Here is a 16,170-nt window from a genome sequence, read left to right on the forward strand (position 1 = left end):
ACCAAGAATGACTAAAATCAATCTGAAATTGATACGAAACACACAGCTACATGGAACAGGAGAGGTTTAGACCCTGCTGCAGCACCAGTAGGAAAGGAGGAACTGGAGAACCTCTGTGGCCACCATCCTATTCGCTGTGAGGTGAGAGAGAACAAAGTAGAGTGTACAAAGAGCCCTACTGCTCTCTAATTCACACATGCAGGGCACATATGTACAGGGGAAAGAAATGGGAGGGGGAAAACTGCCACACAGTACAGAAGTGAGACTCCCTTAGCTTCTGGTAACAGCATCTTAACAGTGAAATGATTTTACCTGAGCAAGTCCCACATGCTGTGTATGGCTGGCTGGCTGAGAAGGGGCTGCAGCACCTCAGATGTCAAACGTTCCAGTTCCTCTAAGCAGTCGATTGGATTGACTGATGGCTACAGAAGACACGGAGAGACAGGAAAAGATGGTGAATGAAGGCATCTCAGTGAGGGCAAAAAGACAGGTTGATTTAATTGCTTTCTCTGTGTTTATTATCTTTTTGCCAGACCACATCATCTACATAGTGGTACTGCTCTAGGTTAGAGCTGGCCTCACCGCTAGTAGTGTGGAAGCTGAGAGCTGCCACCTCAAGGTGTTCTCACACTTAAGTATTAAAATGCATCACAGAGATTTCTTAATTGGCTGGAAGTAAGGTATGGGATCCTTGGGATCAAGATTCCCTATATGAAAACTTGCCCTAAGTGGCTAAACTCCCCTTCCCATACCATCTACATGCTGATCTTTCTATTTAACTTGAAGATGACATTAAGGTGATCAGAACTACCTTGAGAAAGGTCTCAAAAAAAAATTAAAATCAACTGTATAAAGTGCAATTGACCTACCCATCAAAGCATGACTGTGGATGAACACTGCACAGAGGAGGACCTGTGGCTTTTAGAGAACCATCCAAATTCTTCCGACCCTAGTAAGCAATATTCCAGGTTGAAGGAACATGCTGGAAAATTTTAATGTTCTTTCCCTTCATTAGAATGCTGCTTTGGGATACAGAAATACTTTGTTCTATAACATAAAAATCTAATTTTCCCCCAGGTGAAATCCCCAGAAATCAGTGAAATCTACACAAAGATGTTAACCTTAATTCTTAGTTGTCTAACAAAAATATTCCAAGAAGGTCCCAGTATAAACTAATCTAGTTATTATACAAGTTGATTTTTTTCCACTATTTTATTTTTTTAATCAGTTTAGCTAACCACAGGTAGATGATTGAACGTCTTTTTAAGTGGACATTAAAAAAATCTTACGTCATAGTTCAAGGACTTAAATTATTTTGTCAGCCACTCTTCTGGGATATCTATAAAGGCTGAAAAGGAGTATTACACTCTTGGTTATCCTCGTCCTCTAGTGCTCAGGACCTAATGACAGTATGTGAAGGGTGCTACCAACCTCTGGGACACTGAAGACATCTATGAAAGATACTAGTGGTTTCCACCCCAGCCACAAGTAACAAACTCAGTTGCTTTGGGCAAGTTTCAGAGGAGTTTCAGAAGTGTGAATAACTATAGCCATTAAATTAACCCCACACCCTGAAGATAGTTCTCCCAGGTCAGAACTCAGGCATGTCAGTTGGGCGGTAAAGAAGAAACTTGCACTTATCTTCAGAAGATGAATCTTTAATGTAGCTAAGTATAAGACACTATTCTTCGACAGCATCGCTTTGATGTGTCACCTTCAGAAAACTCACTTTAAAAGATGGTCACATACTACAACTGTAACTGGGTTACAGAATTTCACCTTGAATGTCAGTGGGGCAGCAAATAAATTTATCTTTATTGTTTCCTATCCAAAGTTCATATGGCATGACCCTCAACGCTCAAAATCTTCCAACCAGATTATTGCAGTGTAGCTGTCCACATGTAAGCTCTCAGACCACAGCAAATGCAAAAATGTGCAATCTGATTTAGCCCACAAGGAGAAAGTACTGCCAAGCTAAATTAGGTCATATTTGCTTCATGCTTGGATCCTGGCAGTAAATCAGAACAGTCACAGCACTACCACACACCTTGATAGAGAATCTGAGCCCAAAGGAAGAAAGGAAGACAGTGATAATTGGCACTGCTAATGTGAAGGATCAGCAGATCTATAAGATCCGAAATGCCATGCAGCGTAGATATGAGCTGTGGTAAACAAAGTCTAGTCCTCAGTTAGATGCTTCAATGTCTGTCTTTTTCAGCATTGCCTGTAAGTTCAGGTTTTCAGAGGTAACACACAAGCCAATGCTGGTGAGATAAAAAGACACCCTGTATTTTCAGGCCTTACCTGTTGGCTGCAAGCACTGTAATAAACTCCCAGGTAGATCACATAAGTTGTGGTCAGAGGCTGGAGAGTTTGCCAAGTTTCTGTCTGGGATATCTCCTGGAGGAATTTTTTCAGACTGGTCTCAAGAAAGGGCTGTAAGCCTGACACTTGATTCCACGCTACCGGAGGAGGTGGAATCTGTTCACTATCTTCTGAACTATTACTGAAACACAATGGAAGAATGACACAGGATAGTGAATATGTCTCAGAAACAACTGTCTCTCTAAATCATCATTTTTAACAGCAAGATTTCCAATTGCATGTAGTCTGGAAGGCGATATCTGACAACAGGCCCGAGGGAAAAAAAGCCTTTGCACACTCCCACAGACCAGACTAAAATAAATTTAGGCAGAAAGGGTGAACACAGAAGGTACTACTGAAAGCTGAAGTTTCTTCACTTGCACTACTCTGTCCTTGAGCTATGCTCTAGTTTTCTGGACACACTACCTCAGTATTCAGCTTTAGTTAAAGAAGTTTTTGCTTTTCACCAGAAAAAGTACCCGTGTCTTCAGCAAATCTTACTGATTTGATGTCTATCAAAAACAACCACCTCTTAATCGTGACCTATCTTGGTGTCTGCAGAGAGGTTCTTTCCTCTAAACCTCAGAGAGGTTACTTTATTTTCCCAAAAGGGAAGATCAAAGGAACTTCCTAGCTCCTTTCAGCAGGGTATTTGGCTAACGCTGCCCTTCTGCCCCATAGCTGAATGCAGATTTTTATCCCTGCCTGTTACCAGGCTAGCAGGTACACAGCTGTCAGACTATATTTCAGAGAGAATGCACCCCACCGCGCAGGGATTCACGTGTGGGACAGTAAACCATCCAAAATGAAGGAAAAAAAGAAGGTGATAGCCAGGTCTCCAAACCAAAGAGAGGGAAGACAGGATGCCAACTATTCAGATACACAGAACTGTTGAGAGAGAGGGCCTACCTGCTCATCTTGGCCTGCAGCTCTGCGGCGTAGCCTGCTGTTTGCGTCACATGTATCAGCAGAGTAACTACTGCTGTAGCTCGCTGGACAGACAACTCAATCATAGGGCTCTTCCCATGGCAAGTGCTGAGCAATTCAGGCAGGGACTGCAGTATTCTCACCAGCACGGGGTAGAGATCCCTATAGTATGAATCAAAGAATAGATGAGATTGGAAGGGGTCTGTGGAGATCATCTACAGTTCAAGTCCCTGGTCCAGTCAGGTCAGCTAGAGCAAGTTTGCCCAGGAACATGTCCAGTTGGATTTAGCTGGATTTTTAATATCTTTGAGGATGGAGAGTCTACAATCTTCCTGTGCAACATGCTCCAGTGTTTGATCACCTCCATGGTAAAATTTTTTTCTTACACTTAAGTGAAGTTTCCTGTATTTCCATTTGTGCCCAATGCTTCTTGTACTTTCACTTAGTACCACTGGGAGAACCTGGCTCTATCTTCTTTACACCTTCCCATCACTTATTTATAAAGATTGCTACAATGGTATTATGAGAACCACCACCAAAATAACAAAAACCAAACAAACAAGGAAAAAAGATGACAAAGGAAGAATACGGTCATTTCAAATTCATCTGAATGGGACCTACCTAATACTCTGTCTCTGAGCATTCTGATAATCTCTTGGAAAGCTAATTTTCTTTTACTCTTGTTTCCCTACTTCTCAAATTCTCAGCCAAAGCATCCACAGTTATAATCATGCAAATTTAAGGAATCTTCTGCTGTTTCTCTTTCCTCAACATTATTTACAGTGCTAAAAAATTATATACAGTTTTTACTCTTTATTAACCGATACACCTGATAGGGCTGGAGAACACAAAATGCTGTTGTGGAGAGAGAATCTTCATTCTGAAACTTAATACCGGCCTTCTCTTTTACTCCAGAGCAACTCCATAGCCATCTCTCTGCTTCCAAGTCAGCGTAATTACAGGAAGAATGCTTGAGGTACGTCAGACTTATCCCAGTACAGACCTTGATGCTCAAGCACTAGAACTTGTACTGAACTGAAAGTTGATGCAGCATGCAGAGTTTGTCTGCATCAGTCTGCCTCACTTAGCATGGATGCTGGTGACTGCTGCCCACAGACTGCATTTTGGTCATCAGATTCAATCCTAGGTGTGCTGCAAACTACGCATCTTGATGTCACACAAGCACAGATTATTCATGCCTTCAAGGGGAAAAAGATGCAGCCCTAAAAAGTTAGAGTGATCTCCCACAGTACAGAGGAGAACCAACAAAATACCAGTGCTTAAACACAGGAGATAAAGAACAACCAGAGAAAATACAATACTCAACACAAATACCTTTAGAAACTGTTGCAGGAGGCCAGAGAAAGGGAGATAAGACTCCCTGAAGGAACTAGAGACAGCCTGGAGATGCCTACATTTACCCCTCTGGAACAGGATGTCCATTTTCTCTGTTGTGCCCTCCACCACCATTTCGCCAGCTTTGGACTGTACCTGTAGAGATCACAGGCCTGACCATAGCCAGCCGCCACAGCCCACAACCGGAAGGCTTCGGTGCTTAGCCTGATGGCTTCTTCCCTTGGCAGGAGCAGATCCAGCGGGTCTTCAGCTATAAATCGACTTAACCGACTTTTCATTTCAAATTTGTTAAGCTGTAAAACAAACAAACAAAAAAGAACAAACAACAAAAAAGACAAAGGGATAAGAGACAACAGTTGCATACATCATTACCTTATTACTCTGACATACCAAAAGAGCTGCAGATTTCAATTCAGCTTATTCTAAACTCCTCTTGCATTGTTCAAATCTGTCTTTATCTTGTGTAATCTTAAGGAGCATACTAAAAAGGATCAATAAATGGTCAATGGCTATTAAGAGAGAATTATTCCTGGAAGGGATGCCTAGGTGTTACCTAATCCATTCCTAACACAAATTAATTACACCTAAATCATTCCTGACGGAGGTTCATCTAGCCCACACACACTCTTGTTTTGGATGCTCTCTGCAGCATTTAACTGATTTTTAAAGAAGGATAATTATATATATTTTTAAGTAGTCATAAATAGAATTCTATTAGTCAAGATTATATGTAAAAATATATCTTACGTAAAACACTGTGTACAAAAGTACTGAATTGATGCCAATATTCTTTTTGGGAGGTCACACTAAATGGCTTTCAGAGGTTCTACAACCTAAATCTTTCTATGACTGTGTTTATTTCATAAAAAGGTTACCTCCTGCCTATTACTTTCATAAGATTATAGAATTTTGATGCCTTGGAAATGTTCTGAGGTTATTTTAGTATTGAATTAAGCATGACATGACTCATTTGCAGCTCTCTAGAAATAATTTTTATCCTCCCCAACAACTGGGTATTTTTGCTTAACCATAAAAAAGAGCTTCTCTTTCCTTCTCCCACACACACAAAAGCTTGTGTGTGCTCTGTCTAAACAAATGAGATAACAATGTCTTTTTCACAACTCAAGGACATATTATAGATAATTTAAAATTCAAATGCTTTGGAGACATCTTGTAGGGAAATCAATGCACACAAGCAAGAAAGCAAAGGAGCTGATGAATCAAGCTATGAATTCTGACACCCCTCCTACAGAACAGGGGGCAAAGTCAAATTTACTTTCAGAAGAGGAAGATGGAAGAATTTTTTTAGCTAAAATAAATTCCTACATTGATGATTTGGATTTAGATTTTATTATCTTCCACTCCCATGTTCAAGTGCCTGTACCAAGCCATATGAGAGTGCAACAGAACCAAATTCTGAGCGTCAGGAACTTTGCAAGCAATTTTTGCATGCCTTGAAACACCTGGATTACACAAAGCCTGAAATAAAATAAAAGTCAGAGATTTTCTATTATGTTCCTAGCACCACTTAACAGCCTTTAAATATCCCACTATCCATTATCAGCACGTTATTCTATGTATTTTATAGCACAGGCTGGTGGTGTTCTGCTGATGTTAGCAATTTCCTGGGTGGCAATTTATTAGATGCTATTAACAATACTGAACCAAAACCCCTAAGAGGTGCTTGTTGCACTGTAATGGCTGCTGCTCTTGGTAGATGTTATGCTTTTATAGCACCAGTGCGATGACCTATATGAGTGAATTCAATTACCCCTGAAGTGGAAAACCTGTCCAGAAGTAGATAAGAGGGGTTGGAAATACTGATAAATGACCTTAGAGTTATTAAGACAAATGAATGGCAGGAAAGTTCAACCAGGGTTGTAAAATACAAGTATAGCGATTAAATCTCTGGTTTACACAGTCCTAAGTTGTATATGACTGGAACATGGGAGAGTACAGAGCATCACAAACCAATGTGTGTTCTAAACATCTGGTGGTGAGTATCATTGAGCTGTGCTATGGGATTTTGCGTAACTCCACTACATAAAGACAAAAAAAAGCAGAGAAAAGCTTGAGACAGCTCTTCTACTGGTCCACAGCAGAACGCATCATTATTATGATGCCATCAACAATTCCTTCAAAACACACGTATGCACCTTCTTCACAATGATCATTTCAGCTGCAGCTCACTGTCACCTCCAATTAATCCTCTATCTTTACTTAGAAAGCAAGGCACTTCGCTAAGTAAGAGAACAAAGGCCTTTGCAATCAGAAAATCTCGCTTCTGAGAATCACTCACCAGCCTGGCTGTTGCATTTCGGCCTCCAGATGCCAATACTCTGATGAACTTCATAGCAGTGGCGCAAGCAACTCCATGGAGGCTGGTGAGTAAACGCCCTGGTTCGGCCACTTGGGGATCCCACTGAGTAGGGAGAAATTCCCTGACAATGGTGTCAATCAACCGAGGACAGTCAAGCAGCTGCAGAGAAATAGCAGGCAGCACAAATAACTACAGGTATGCAATTATACAGACATGCAGAAGACATGCAAAACACACAAGTTTGTCTAATCTCCTTGCCATAAATTTACCTGCCTCTTTCTTCCCTTTTTCAAACCTTTCTCTATCATTCCGGAGCTTCTGTACAATGGGAGATTTACCTGGCTGCATGCTTCAGAGGAGTGCCTTGCTATGTGGGTGAGGATGTGCAGTATATCCAGGACTACGGTTGGAACAGGTCGTACCACCTCCAGGATGTACCTTAGCCGGTGCTGGATCCGTGTCTTCAGAAGTCCCTGAAAAATAAAAAAAAATTTAAAAAATTCCATTATGCTCTTAGCAATTGCTATCTGAACTGCAGTTGCTGGAAGACAAAAGCAGATTCCATTGTCTTCTGCAGAGAGAAGTTTTTTAAATTACCAGTGGGGAAACAGAGAGATAAGTTTCTGCAGATCTGGCAGCACACTAGCAAATGTTAGCTCAAGAGAGCAGGAACAACTGAACTTCTGCTCTAAGTCAGAGCTCTGGTGGGGTTTGCATACTTGTGTTTTCCAGAGCATGAAACTGCAAGTAACGGGGAACAGGAAAACAACCTTCCTGATAAAGGACTATTAAAACCTAATGTGGCTGACAAGGGTCCACATGCTCCTTGACTCCTTTTGGCTAGACACCACCTCCATCTAATGCAGCACTCTGTCTGATAGTACCTGTTATGTCAGAGAAAACTGACAGAAGCAGAGAACAGACATCAATCCTACTTCACAGTAGGAAAACAGAGATGCAGAGATGTGATTTTTATTTTATGGGTCACAAAGCAGAAGACCATGATCAGTGGTGGTGCTAGGAAACGAATCTTCAGTTTAAGTGACACTGTTATGCATTCCTAGTTGTAGGAAAAGGCAACTTTTCCTAGAGAAAATCATGAGAACTTTATCCAAAATATCTTCTGAGATATTTTGTCACTGGGACACTTGAACAAGTTAAATCCATTATGCTGAACCACGCAACAGTTTCCAGAATCACAAACTGATCTCATCTCTTCTGTCTACTTTTGTTAAGTTTTTTAAACAGTGTCACCTAGGAGAACACATGTGAAATCACGAAGCCTCTAAACGAGACCAGATGCCCAAGTATAGTAATTCATTTTCCCAGTGAGGCTTTTAACCAAGTGCCATTCAAACACAGGCTCAAGCACATAGACTAAGTGATGTGATCACAGGTTTTAACAATTGCAGCGAGGCAAGAGAGCTGCATTGGCTCCACCAAGGTTGGGTTTGAGATAACAGAGACTGCTATTTTTAGATCTCCTATCAGGAATGTGGGATTAAGCTTACATATGTGAGGAATTCCTTCCAAATGCTGTAATTATTTATCAGAGAAATGCAAATATGAAGAATGAAACTGGGGAAATGCTTGGCAGCCACCTTATGTCAAATACAAAAAGAATGCCATTGTACAAACTTCACTAGTTCTGAAATATCTAGCTGTACTGCTCATGTTTAACTTTACAAAAGTGCATATAGACACTTTTAACAGTGGCTTTTCACTTTTAACTCAGGTAAGTGAGATTGAAAATCATGTCTGTATGCAGTCTTTCAGCAAGTCTTACAAGGTCATCAGTGTGCTTGCTGCCAATTTCCCTGGAGGAAGTTAGAGATACTTAATGATACTGAAATCACACAGGTCAAGTCTCAAAATTTTTAGAGATCAACAACATGATACATGCCATAAACATAACATCCAACAGCCAGGGAAGAGTTCTGATTCTTGTTCAGAATGTTCTTAGTAGCATACACAGGAGGGTAGACATTTCATCAGCACACATAGCCACTGTGCAGAGCCTATTCTCCTAAAAAGATTTCAGGTCTAGCTCTGTGCTTACCTTTACAACATCATATCGGGCCACATCTGGATCTGGCTTGTTTTCATCCTTTATTTTTTTATCTTGAGACTTCTCTGTTCCGTTTAATTCTTCCTCTTCTTCCTCTTCTTCCTCCTCATTGTTGGGGACAAAGGGGAATGCAGCCATCCCTTGGTACCATGAGAAAGTCCAATCGAGATATTTCTATAAGGAGAGTAAAAGCACATAAAATAAAATTGTCACGAAGAAATCATGGAAGACAAAAAATTTTTAAGGATGCTTTTGATTACAGAATGCTTTATTGATTCCCACCTAACCCCAGGAAAACAGGAGCACAATAAAGGGTGTTCTAAACACGTACAAGTAGAATGTAATGCTTTCTCAGGGAAGTGATTTTAACCTATGATCCGCACACTTGGGAAACCATGAAAAGCAATTACTGTGAGGTGAATTAAATTCACTACGCAGGTAACAGAAATGCAGCTTAATTGAAAAACGTTTAAGATAAAAATAAATTAATAAACCACCAAGGCTGTAGAACTTAAACTGAAATTTGGCATTTATTGGCTCTATTCCCATTTCTGGGCCTGTGTGGAACTTGAGTCACAAATAATACAGAATGATCATGTAAAAATTGGTATGTTAAAATAAAGACTGCATGGTGTATGTGTTAATGTTTGTTTGAATATCCCTCAGCTTCAGCAAATAAAAAAAGTCCTTTTTTTGTTCATAGCTAATGACCATCAGTTACCACATCAGTCTTGCTACCACAAGCACCAAGGAAGTGCAAGTTATTATCAGATATTAAAAAAAAAAAAGCAATGTTAAATAAAGTTGGTGAGTGAATGGCATGGTCAGAAGAGGCAAAGAGGCCTGACTTAAGGGGATGAAGCTATGAGTCCATCTGGAATACAGAGTTTGGGATGATAGCCTTCCTTCCACCAAGAGAAGGAAAAGCACAAGACAGAGTATCTGGGTCTTCAAAGGAAACAAAGAGAAAGGTGCTTTCTTCCCATAGCCATTGATGAATGAACAAAACCTTCAGACAGTATGATTTTTGTGTGTGTTGATCTTCTGTGTTGAGGGCAGGGATAATTCCTGTTTGTCTTACAAATCCTGGAGCAAAAGGCCAGACTTCCAGCCCTGTCCCTTCCTCAGAAACCTTTTGAAACTCAGCAGCATGAGTCTCTAGGAAGGACCGTCGCAAAAGAGAAAATATACTGACACAGCACTCACAGTGCTGCTTTTGACATCAAGAGGGTCAGCAATCCCCACTTATACAAGACATCACACAACAAGCTTTGATCTGAGAATCCGAGCACTGCAGAGAGTTATAAACCAGAGTAATATTAGAAGAAAGAAAAGCACATTAAGAAGGTGATTCATAGCATTAATTACCTACCATGGGTGGGCAGGACTCATCTAGCAGAACACCATTAGGCTTATAGCTTAAAGGAGCAAGATTTGGAAAAACCTACCCAGGCCTTCATTTCTCTTGCCTCCCCACTAGGGATAGCTCTAAAGGCCTGGGAGAAGTTGCAGGGGTCTTCTTGAGATTTACCCACCCTTCTCTATCACCAACCCCTTTGCAGTCTGACACAGGAGCAGCTGTCGTGGAAGGAACTTGAAACACAGCACACAGCATGCTTTGCCGACAAGGGACTGCTTCTGTCAAACCAGGAAGACATCTTAATCTTGCTGCTCAGGGCTCTCTAGTATCTCTGAACACTCAAAAGAATTTTCAACCTTCTAACAGGAGAAAAAGCATCAAGGAGAAAATAGATATATGAGAAGGCAAAATTAGGTATTTATCAGTGCAAGATAAGCACATGAGGACAGCGGAAAATAGACAATGAGAGAAAAAGAAAACAGCATCATTATGAGGCGTAAGGGAAGGCAGGGAGAATATTTAATCTGTGCAGAAGCAGGAAAACTACAAAGCAAGAAGCTAACAGCACAAGAGACCGTATTAAGAAAACTAAATTGTACACATATATTAGTAGTGGCCTGATCTAGATTGTAAAGATGTCAAAAGCAGGAGAACCTCAGCAGCTTGTGCTGAATTTAATCACGGGGCAGAGCCAATTCAAACAGGAGAACAGATGTCTGAATCTCCCAAACTGGGATAACACACTCCCTTGTCTGTCCCAAAGCACAGCAATGGCATTCTATTGACCATTAAGCTAACTCATCCAGCAAGTCTTTGTTCAAGCTACTTACCATGTCTTTTCATTCTGATTTCTGTAAACAGCTCAGCATGAAATCAAACCCAGGCACTTAATGATTGTCTCACCTCATCATCGAGGGACACCAGCAGAGCCCGGAGAGCACCAACAGATGCCGCCATGACATTATCCACTGCATCATCCAGTGAGAAGCGCAGCAAGAAGAGAAACCCCGCATCAAGCAGCAGGTGCAGAACACTGCCCTTCAAGGAGGAAGCAAACTCTCCAGCCCTGGCCTGAAACGTATGCCACACAAAGCCAGTGTTAAAGATGTTTCATCTCAACTGGGTACATCTCAACATTCTGCGTGTTTGCCTCTTCCCATTTCTACCATAAAACAGCTAAATGATGAGAAGGGGATTTTTCCTTTTATTTTCCCCTCCCTTTATTCTACAGAGGTGTGCAACTCTAGTTCCTTAATGCAGAAAACCTTTCTTTCTAAAGTCTGGACCTGTCTTCTGGCTTTACCCCATTCTGCCCCGTAATTCTTCTCAGAACCACACTGTTTCTTCTTCTCTGCCTCCACTGCTGTTGGAGGAGAGGTTATCACTTCCCTTAAGAGTTAGATGGAAATGTGCACAGAAGTAAATACCCATTTCGCTTTATGCTATTGGCACATCGCTCTACAAGTAGGCTGGTTCATTCTCAGCTCCTACAGAACAAGCACATCATGAACGTGGCTCAGACAACAGGAGTGAAAGGGTCATTGCCAAGGATAGGTTTGTCACAAAAGTAACATCAAAAAATAACTTGTGTCCAAAGCAACAACAGAACTGCTGCTGAACAACACTTAGAAGCATCTCCCTCCAGATAAACCTGAAACTCGGTTTATGTCCCAACACTTAACTTTTCTAACAGTAAGGAGATCCACAGTTGAAAAATAATGCCCAGCAGGTGAGTTTGTTCACCTTCATTGAATAGTAGAAAGCAAACAACTAGTACCAGAGAATCTGGGCCCTAATCCACCAGAAATTTGAATTATAGGGAGGAATTTCACGGAAAGTGACTTACCTTTTGAACAATACGACCCAAGACCTGTAGAGCCAGTGTCCTCTGTTGAATAACTTGGCTGCGAGACAAATGAAAGAGCTCTTGGAGAGAATAACCAGCCCTCTAAAGGGAGAAAACAAAACAAAACCAAAAATCACAACCTCAGCTATAGATAAAAAACAGGCCCCTTAAAGTAAGATTAACTGTAAAATACTGCATAATGGGAGATAAACTGCAATGCACTGTTGTTTGCTGCTTTGTGGCAATTACAAAAGAGAGAGATTCTAATCATTGATGCGACAGGAGAAAACTGAACTTCTTAAGAGAGGGATGTATGTGCACCTTTTTCCAACACCACAGATCCTTAATGGCATTAAAGGGAAAAAGTATTAATAGAGTTTTCTGAAAGTAAAGCAGTTAATGCATGGAAACCTACTTCTCTTCAGGAACTTGTTTCTAAAGAAAAATCACCCATCTGCACTTTCTGAAGGTTTTTGTTATTGAAAAGCCTCAGCACAAAAGGAATCTGCCAAATCAAAGACAGAAAACAGGAACGAGTGTGCCCTTTCTACTATATTACACCTACCTCTGCCTCTTCTCCGTGGTGATGCAGACCTAGATGTGTTGGTAAATCAGCATCTGCAGGAATCAATTCTCCTTTTAAACTGAATCGAGCTTGCATTCCCTACAATAAAAGGGTGGAGGGAGATAAAGATTATTTCTATCGCCTTCCACTCCATCCATCACTTAAAATACCACTTCTTACATCAACTGCTGAAAGGTGACAGTTCAAAAACGCCCAAACCAGGCCTCACATTCTTAAAAAAAAAGTACTTTCCTCTTTCCTTTTTTTCTTAGCTTTCAGACCTGTTTTGTTCCAGATTACAGTTGCTAGACTCTCACTTCCCAGCTCTCTTGAGCACTACAGACTGAATTGACCACGTATCATCCCACCTTGTGGGAGAAACTGGGGAATCTCTCAGCCTGATGAAATCTTACAAGTTGAGTAACCAGAGGACTAGTTTTTGAAGCCTTCAAAACTTACTGCTGAGAAGCACGATCCAGACACAAACATGAAAAATACCAGTTTCTGCGTTCAAACCTTTTTGGTTTTCTTCTGCCGGGGGGAGGGCAAATCCTTCATCCATTCCAGCTTCTCAAACTCCACATTGTCCATGTGAATCCATTCCTTCTTGGGCTTCACAGGCAGATCACCACCTTTGCAGGGAGGAAAAATGGCAGTCTTACCTTCCAAGGCAGGGACGAAGAAAATACTATTCCCTCTTTGCCAACCTACTTGGCTTAAAGACTGCATCAAATATAGGATTCATGTAAAATAAGAAGAAAACAATTTTCAAACTGACTTGTTGGCTGATGCATAAACATCAAAGGTTTAAGCTGTTTTCATCTTTCATGAGAGCTAGAAGAGGCAGTAAACAGCACTGTAATGAAATTCACAGACAAGGCTAATTTGGGAGAAGTTGAACAGAAGTCAGGACACAAATAAGGCGAGTGATCAGAACCAGGGCAGAAAAATAGTATGAGCCCTACTTTTGAGAAAGCAAACTAATATCATTCAAGGAGGGGGATGTTAGAGGAGATGTGAAATGATTCAAAAGTATTAATGCAGAGAAGTCCATGCAAATTACTGGAAGCCAGTGTGATTGCAGCCTAGATACACTGGAGAGAGCATAAACATTATTATTCGTGCTTTTGTCGCATTTACTATGCTGCTCTTCATTCTGTGTCCCTCCTCTGAAGGCTTGAGATCAGCTTGGGAAGAAAAGATCAAAACAGCTGAAAATTTACACAGCTTGCCTGAGAAACAGCTCAGTGGGGAAAGTGGACAGTTGAACAAGAATTTCAAAGGTGCAAGTACTAAAGGAAGAAATTACTGATTTAACTTTATAAAGAGCTTTGACTAGAAGAATTTGAGAAACAGGACATTTATGCCTGACATCACAAGAGTTGCCCTAGGAAAGGGAAAGATTAGGATGTGGAAGAATCTCACAAGTGAAGGGACAGAAGAGATGTAACTGGAAATGATCTGAACACTATGAAAGGTAATGCTTTGCTACTAGGATACTATCCCATACCAACATGAGAAGAGATGAGCTAAGATGTCTTTGCTATGTCAAGAGAAATCACACATCAGGACAGGAACAGCCAAGTCTGAGGACATGAAAAGCAGCAGCATCACTCCTGCTGGAGCAGCCCAGAACTCATTTGCATTGCAGATATTAATCCTAGCGCTCTGGTCTTCTCTTGCAAGGAACAATAAGTCCCACTGAGATGCTCTTCTTTCATCAGATCTTTTCCTGCTGATAACTGACCTGAAACCTAACCTTTTACTTTCCTCCAATTAGCAGATAAACTTTCAGGAAGGGCACTCATTCCTTCTAGGACGAAGCTTCACCCTTATGATCAATGTGGTATTGAGTCAGGCAAGGAACCAAGCACAGTTATTTTCCCCAGCCAGAAAGCTGTTCCACAGAATTTCTGCCAAAGGCTCAGCACACATTTTAATTGAAGACAAGGAAAAAGCATCTGAAATGTAAGAAAGTGGAATGTTTGTGGGTGGTAGGTGCAAAACTAGAGGAAATAAAATCAGCAGAAAAATTAAATCTATTGACATTTGCAGTTCAACAAATTGTTTTCTCCTTCTCCATTAATCACTAAATTGATAGGGTTGAGTTAATCATTCTATGAATAGGATTACGCATATTCCCACCAGCCCTTAGTATTATGATCTTGTCAACAAGAAAAGACAGAGATATATTCCAAGGCATCAGCAGATTGTTCAGTTACTGAGAAATCCCTTTACAGAAACAAAAGCTGACAGTGTGAATGCAACATTTGTACTGAACTTTTTCACACTTGGGTTATATTAAAGGCCCAACCTCTTCCCTTTCTGCTTTGCTTCCCCTTTTGTCTTCGTGCCAGAATTTACTTTTCCATTTGATAAGATTACAAGTTACTGGATAAAGGCTTTACCATCTTGTTTGTTAGAAACAGTAGCCTCTCATTAGAGAGGCAGGTGTGGCTTTTGAGCAATCCCATTGCTTTGTGTCATCACCCTCTCCCTGGGAAAATTCAGAATGACCATTTCTGCTGGATTATTCATGAGAAGTTTACTTCTGAGCATAAACAGATGCAAAACCCCAACACGAAGTGCTAATGTCAAATTAATATTTTACATCTCCTGTTGGCCAAGATGGGCTGCAGGCATAAACTCAGGTGCTGGAAAGGCTTCCCTTCGTTTTATAACTGTTTTCCAGTTGATCCTTTCTTTGTTATTTCAAATATCCTGAGAAAACTCCTCTTCTCCTTTCCTGTGCAGTCTTCCATGGGAAGCAAAAGATATTGTCAGCACACAATGCTCTGAACACTGAGCTATTCCCAAGAGCACTACCACAATCTTGTTCAGTCTTTACAGGCTGAACAACCTGCTTCTATTGCTCCTAGGTGAGTAAAAGAATGTAACTTAATCTTGTGCACTCAATCGTTCTGGAACTAAAAAGAACTAAAAATAGTCCATTTGATTAAGATGGATTCATGGAAAACTAAAACTTGGGGAGAAACATCAAAAGGACCGTTCAGTGAAGTCTTTTCCTCAATAAGAGGCTAATTGGCTTTGCTTCTCCTGCACATGTACACACACGTACACTCACAGACTCATCCCTCTCATCAAGAAAATGGTAAACAGTTGTTATCTCTTGCAAACACCAAGCTGAAATCCATGAGTGATTCAGAGACCTCTTTAATCAGTCTGCATGTTGCACTGGGACACAAAGAATGCATCAGAAGAGAGGATCAGGAGATGGAAACAGCCAAAAATTGACATGAAATTGGGGGGAGAAGCATGCTGATGAGGGAGAGAGACATACTATGAACAAAAGTGTGGAATGGGAGCCTAAAATCACAACAGAGAAAAAGAAATGGCTAAATAA

The 16,170-nt window shown here is 40.8% G+C and overlaps 1 protein-coding gene across 3 annotated transcripts in view; it reads right to left on the reverse strand.

The window, feature by feature from the left end:
* The window catches only part of RPAP1 (RNA polymerase II associated protein 1), a 44,401-nt gene that overhangs the window by 12,948 nt on the left and 15,283 nt on the right, over positions 1–16,170 (reverse strand). For all 3 annotated transcript variants that reach the window (XM_054827700.1, XM_054827699.1, XM_054827701.1), the window contains exons 8-18: positions 13,323–13,438; positions 12,807–12,905; positions 12,242–12,343; positions 11,299–11,466; positions 9,027–9,209; positions 7,306–7,440; positions 6,947–7,126; positions 4,783–4,940; positions 3,274–3,453; positions 2,305–2,506; positions 313–422 (exon numbers count right to left, since the gene is read on the reverse strand). In XM_054827700.1, the coding sequence (XP_054683675.1) occupies positions 313–422; positions 2,305–2,506; positions 3,274–3,453; positions 4,783–4,940; positions 6,947–7,126; positions 7,306–7,440; positions 9,027–9,209; positions 11,299–11,466; positions 12,242–12,343; positions 12,807–12,905; positions 13,323–13,438 (1,633 nt within the window). The remainder of the gene's footprint in view (positions 1–312; positions 423–2,304; positions 2,507–3,273; positions 3,454–4,782; positions 4,941–6,946; positions 7,127–7,305; positions 7,441–9,026; positions 9,210–11,298; positions 11,467–12,241; positions 12,344–12,806; positions 12,906–13,322; positions 13,439–16,170) is intronic.

The sequence above is a fragment of the Grus americana genome, chromosome 5 (genome assembly GCF_028858705.1).
Source record: "Grus americana isolate bGruAme1 chromosome 5, bGruAme1.mat, whole genome shotgun sequence".
Lineage (NCBI taxonomy): Eukaryota > Metazoa > Chordata > Aves > Gruiformes > Gruidae > Grus > Grus americana.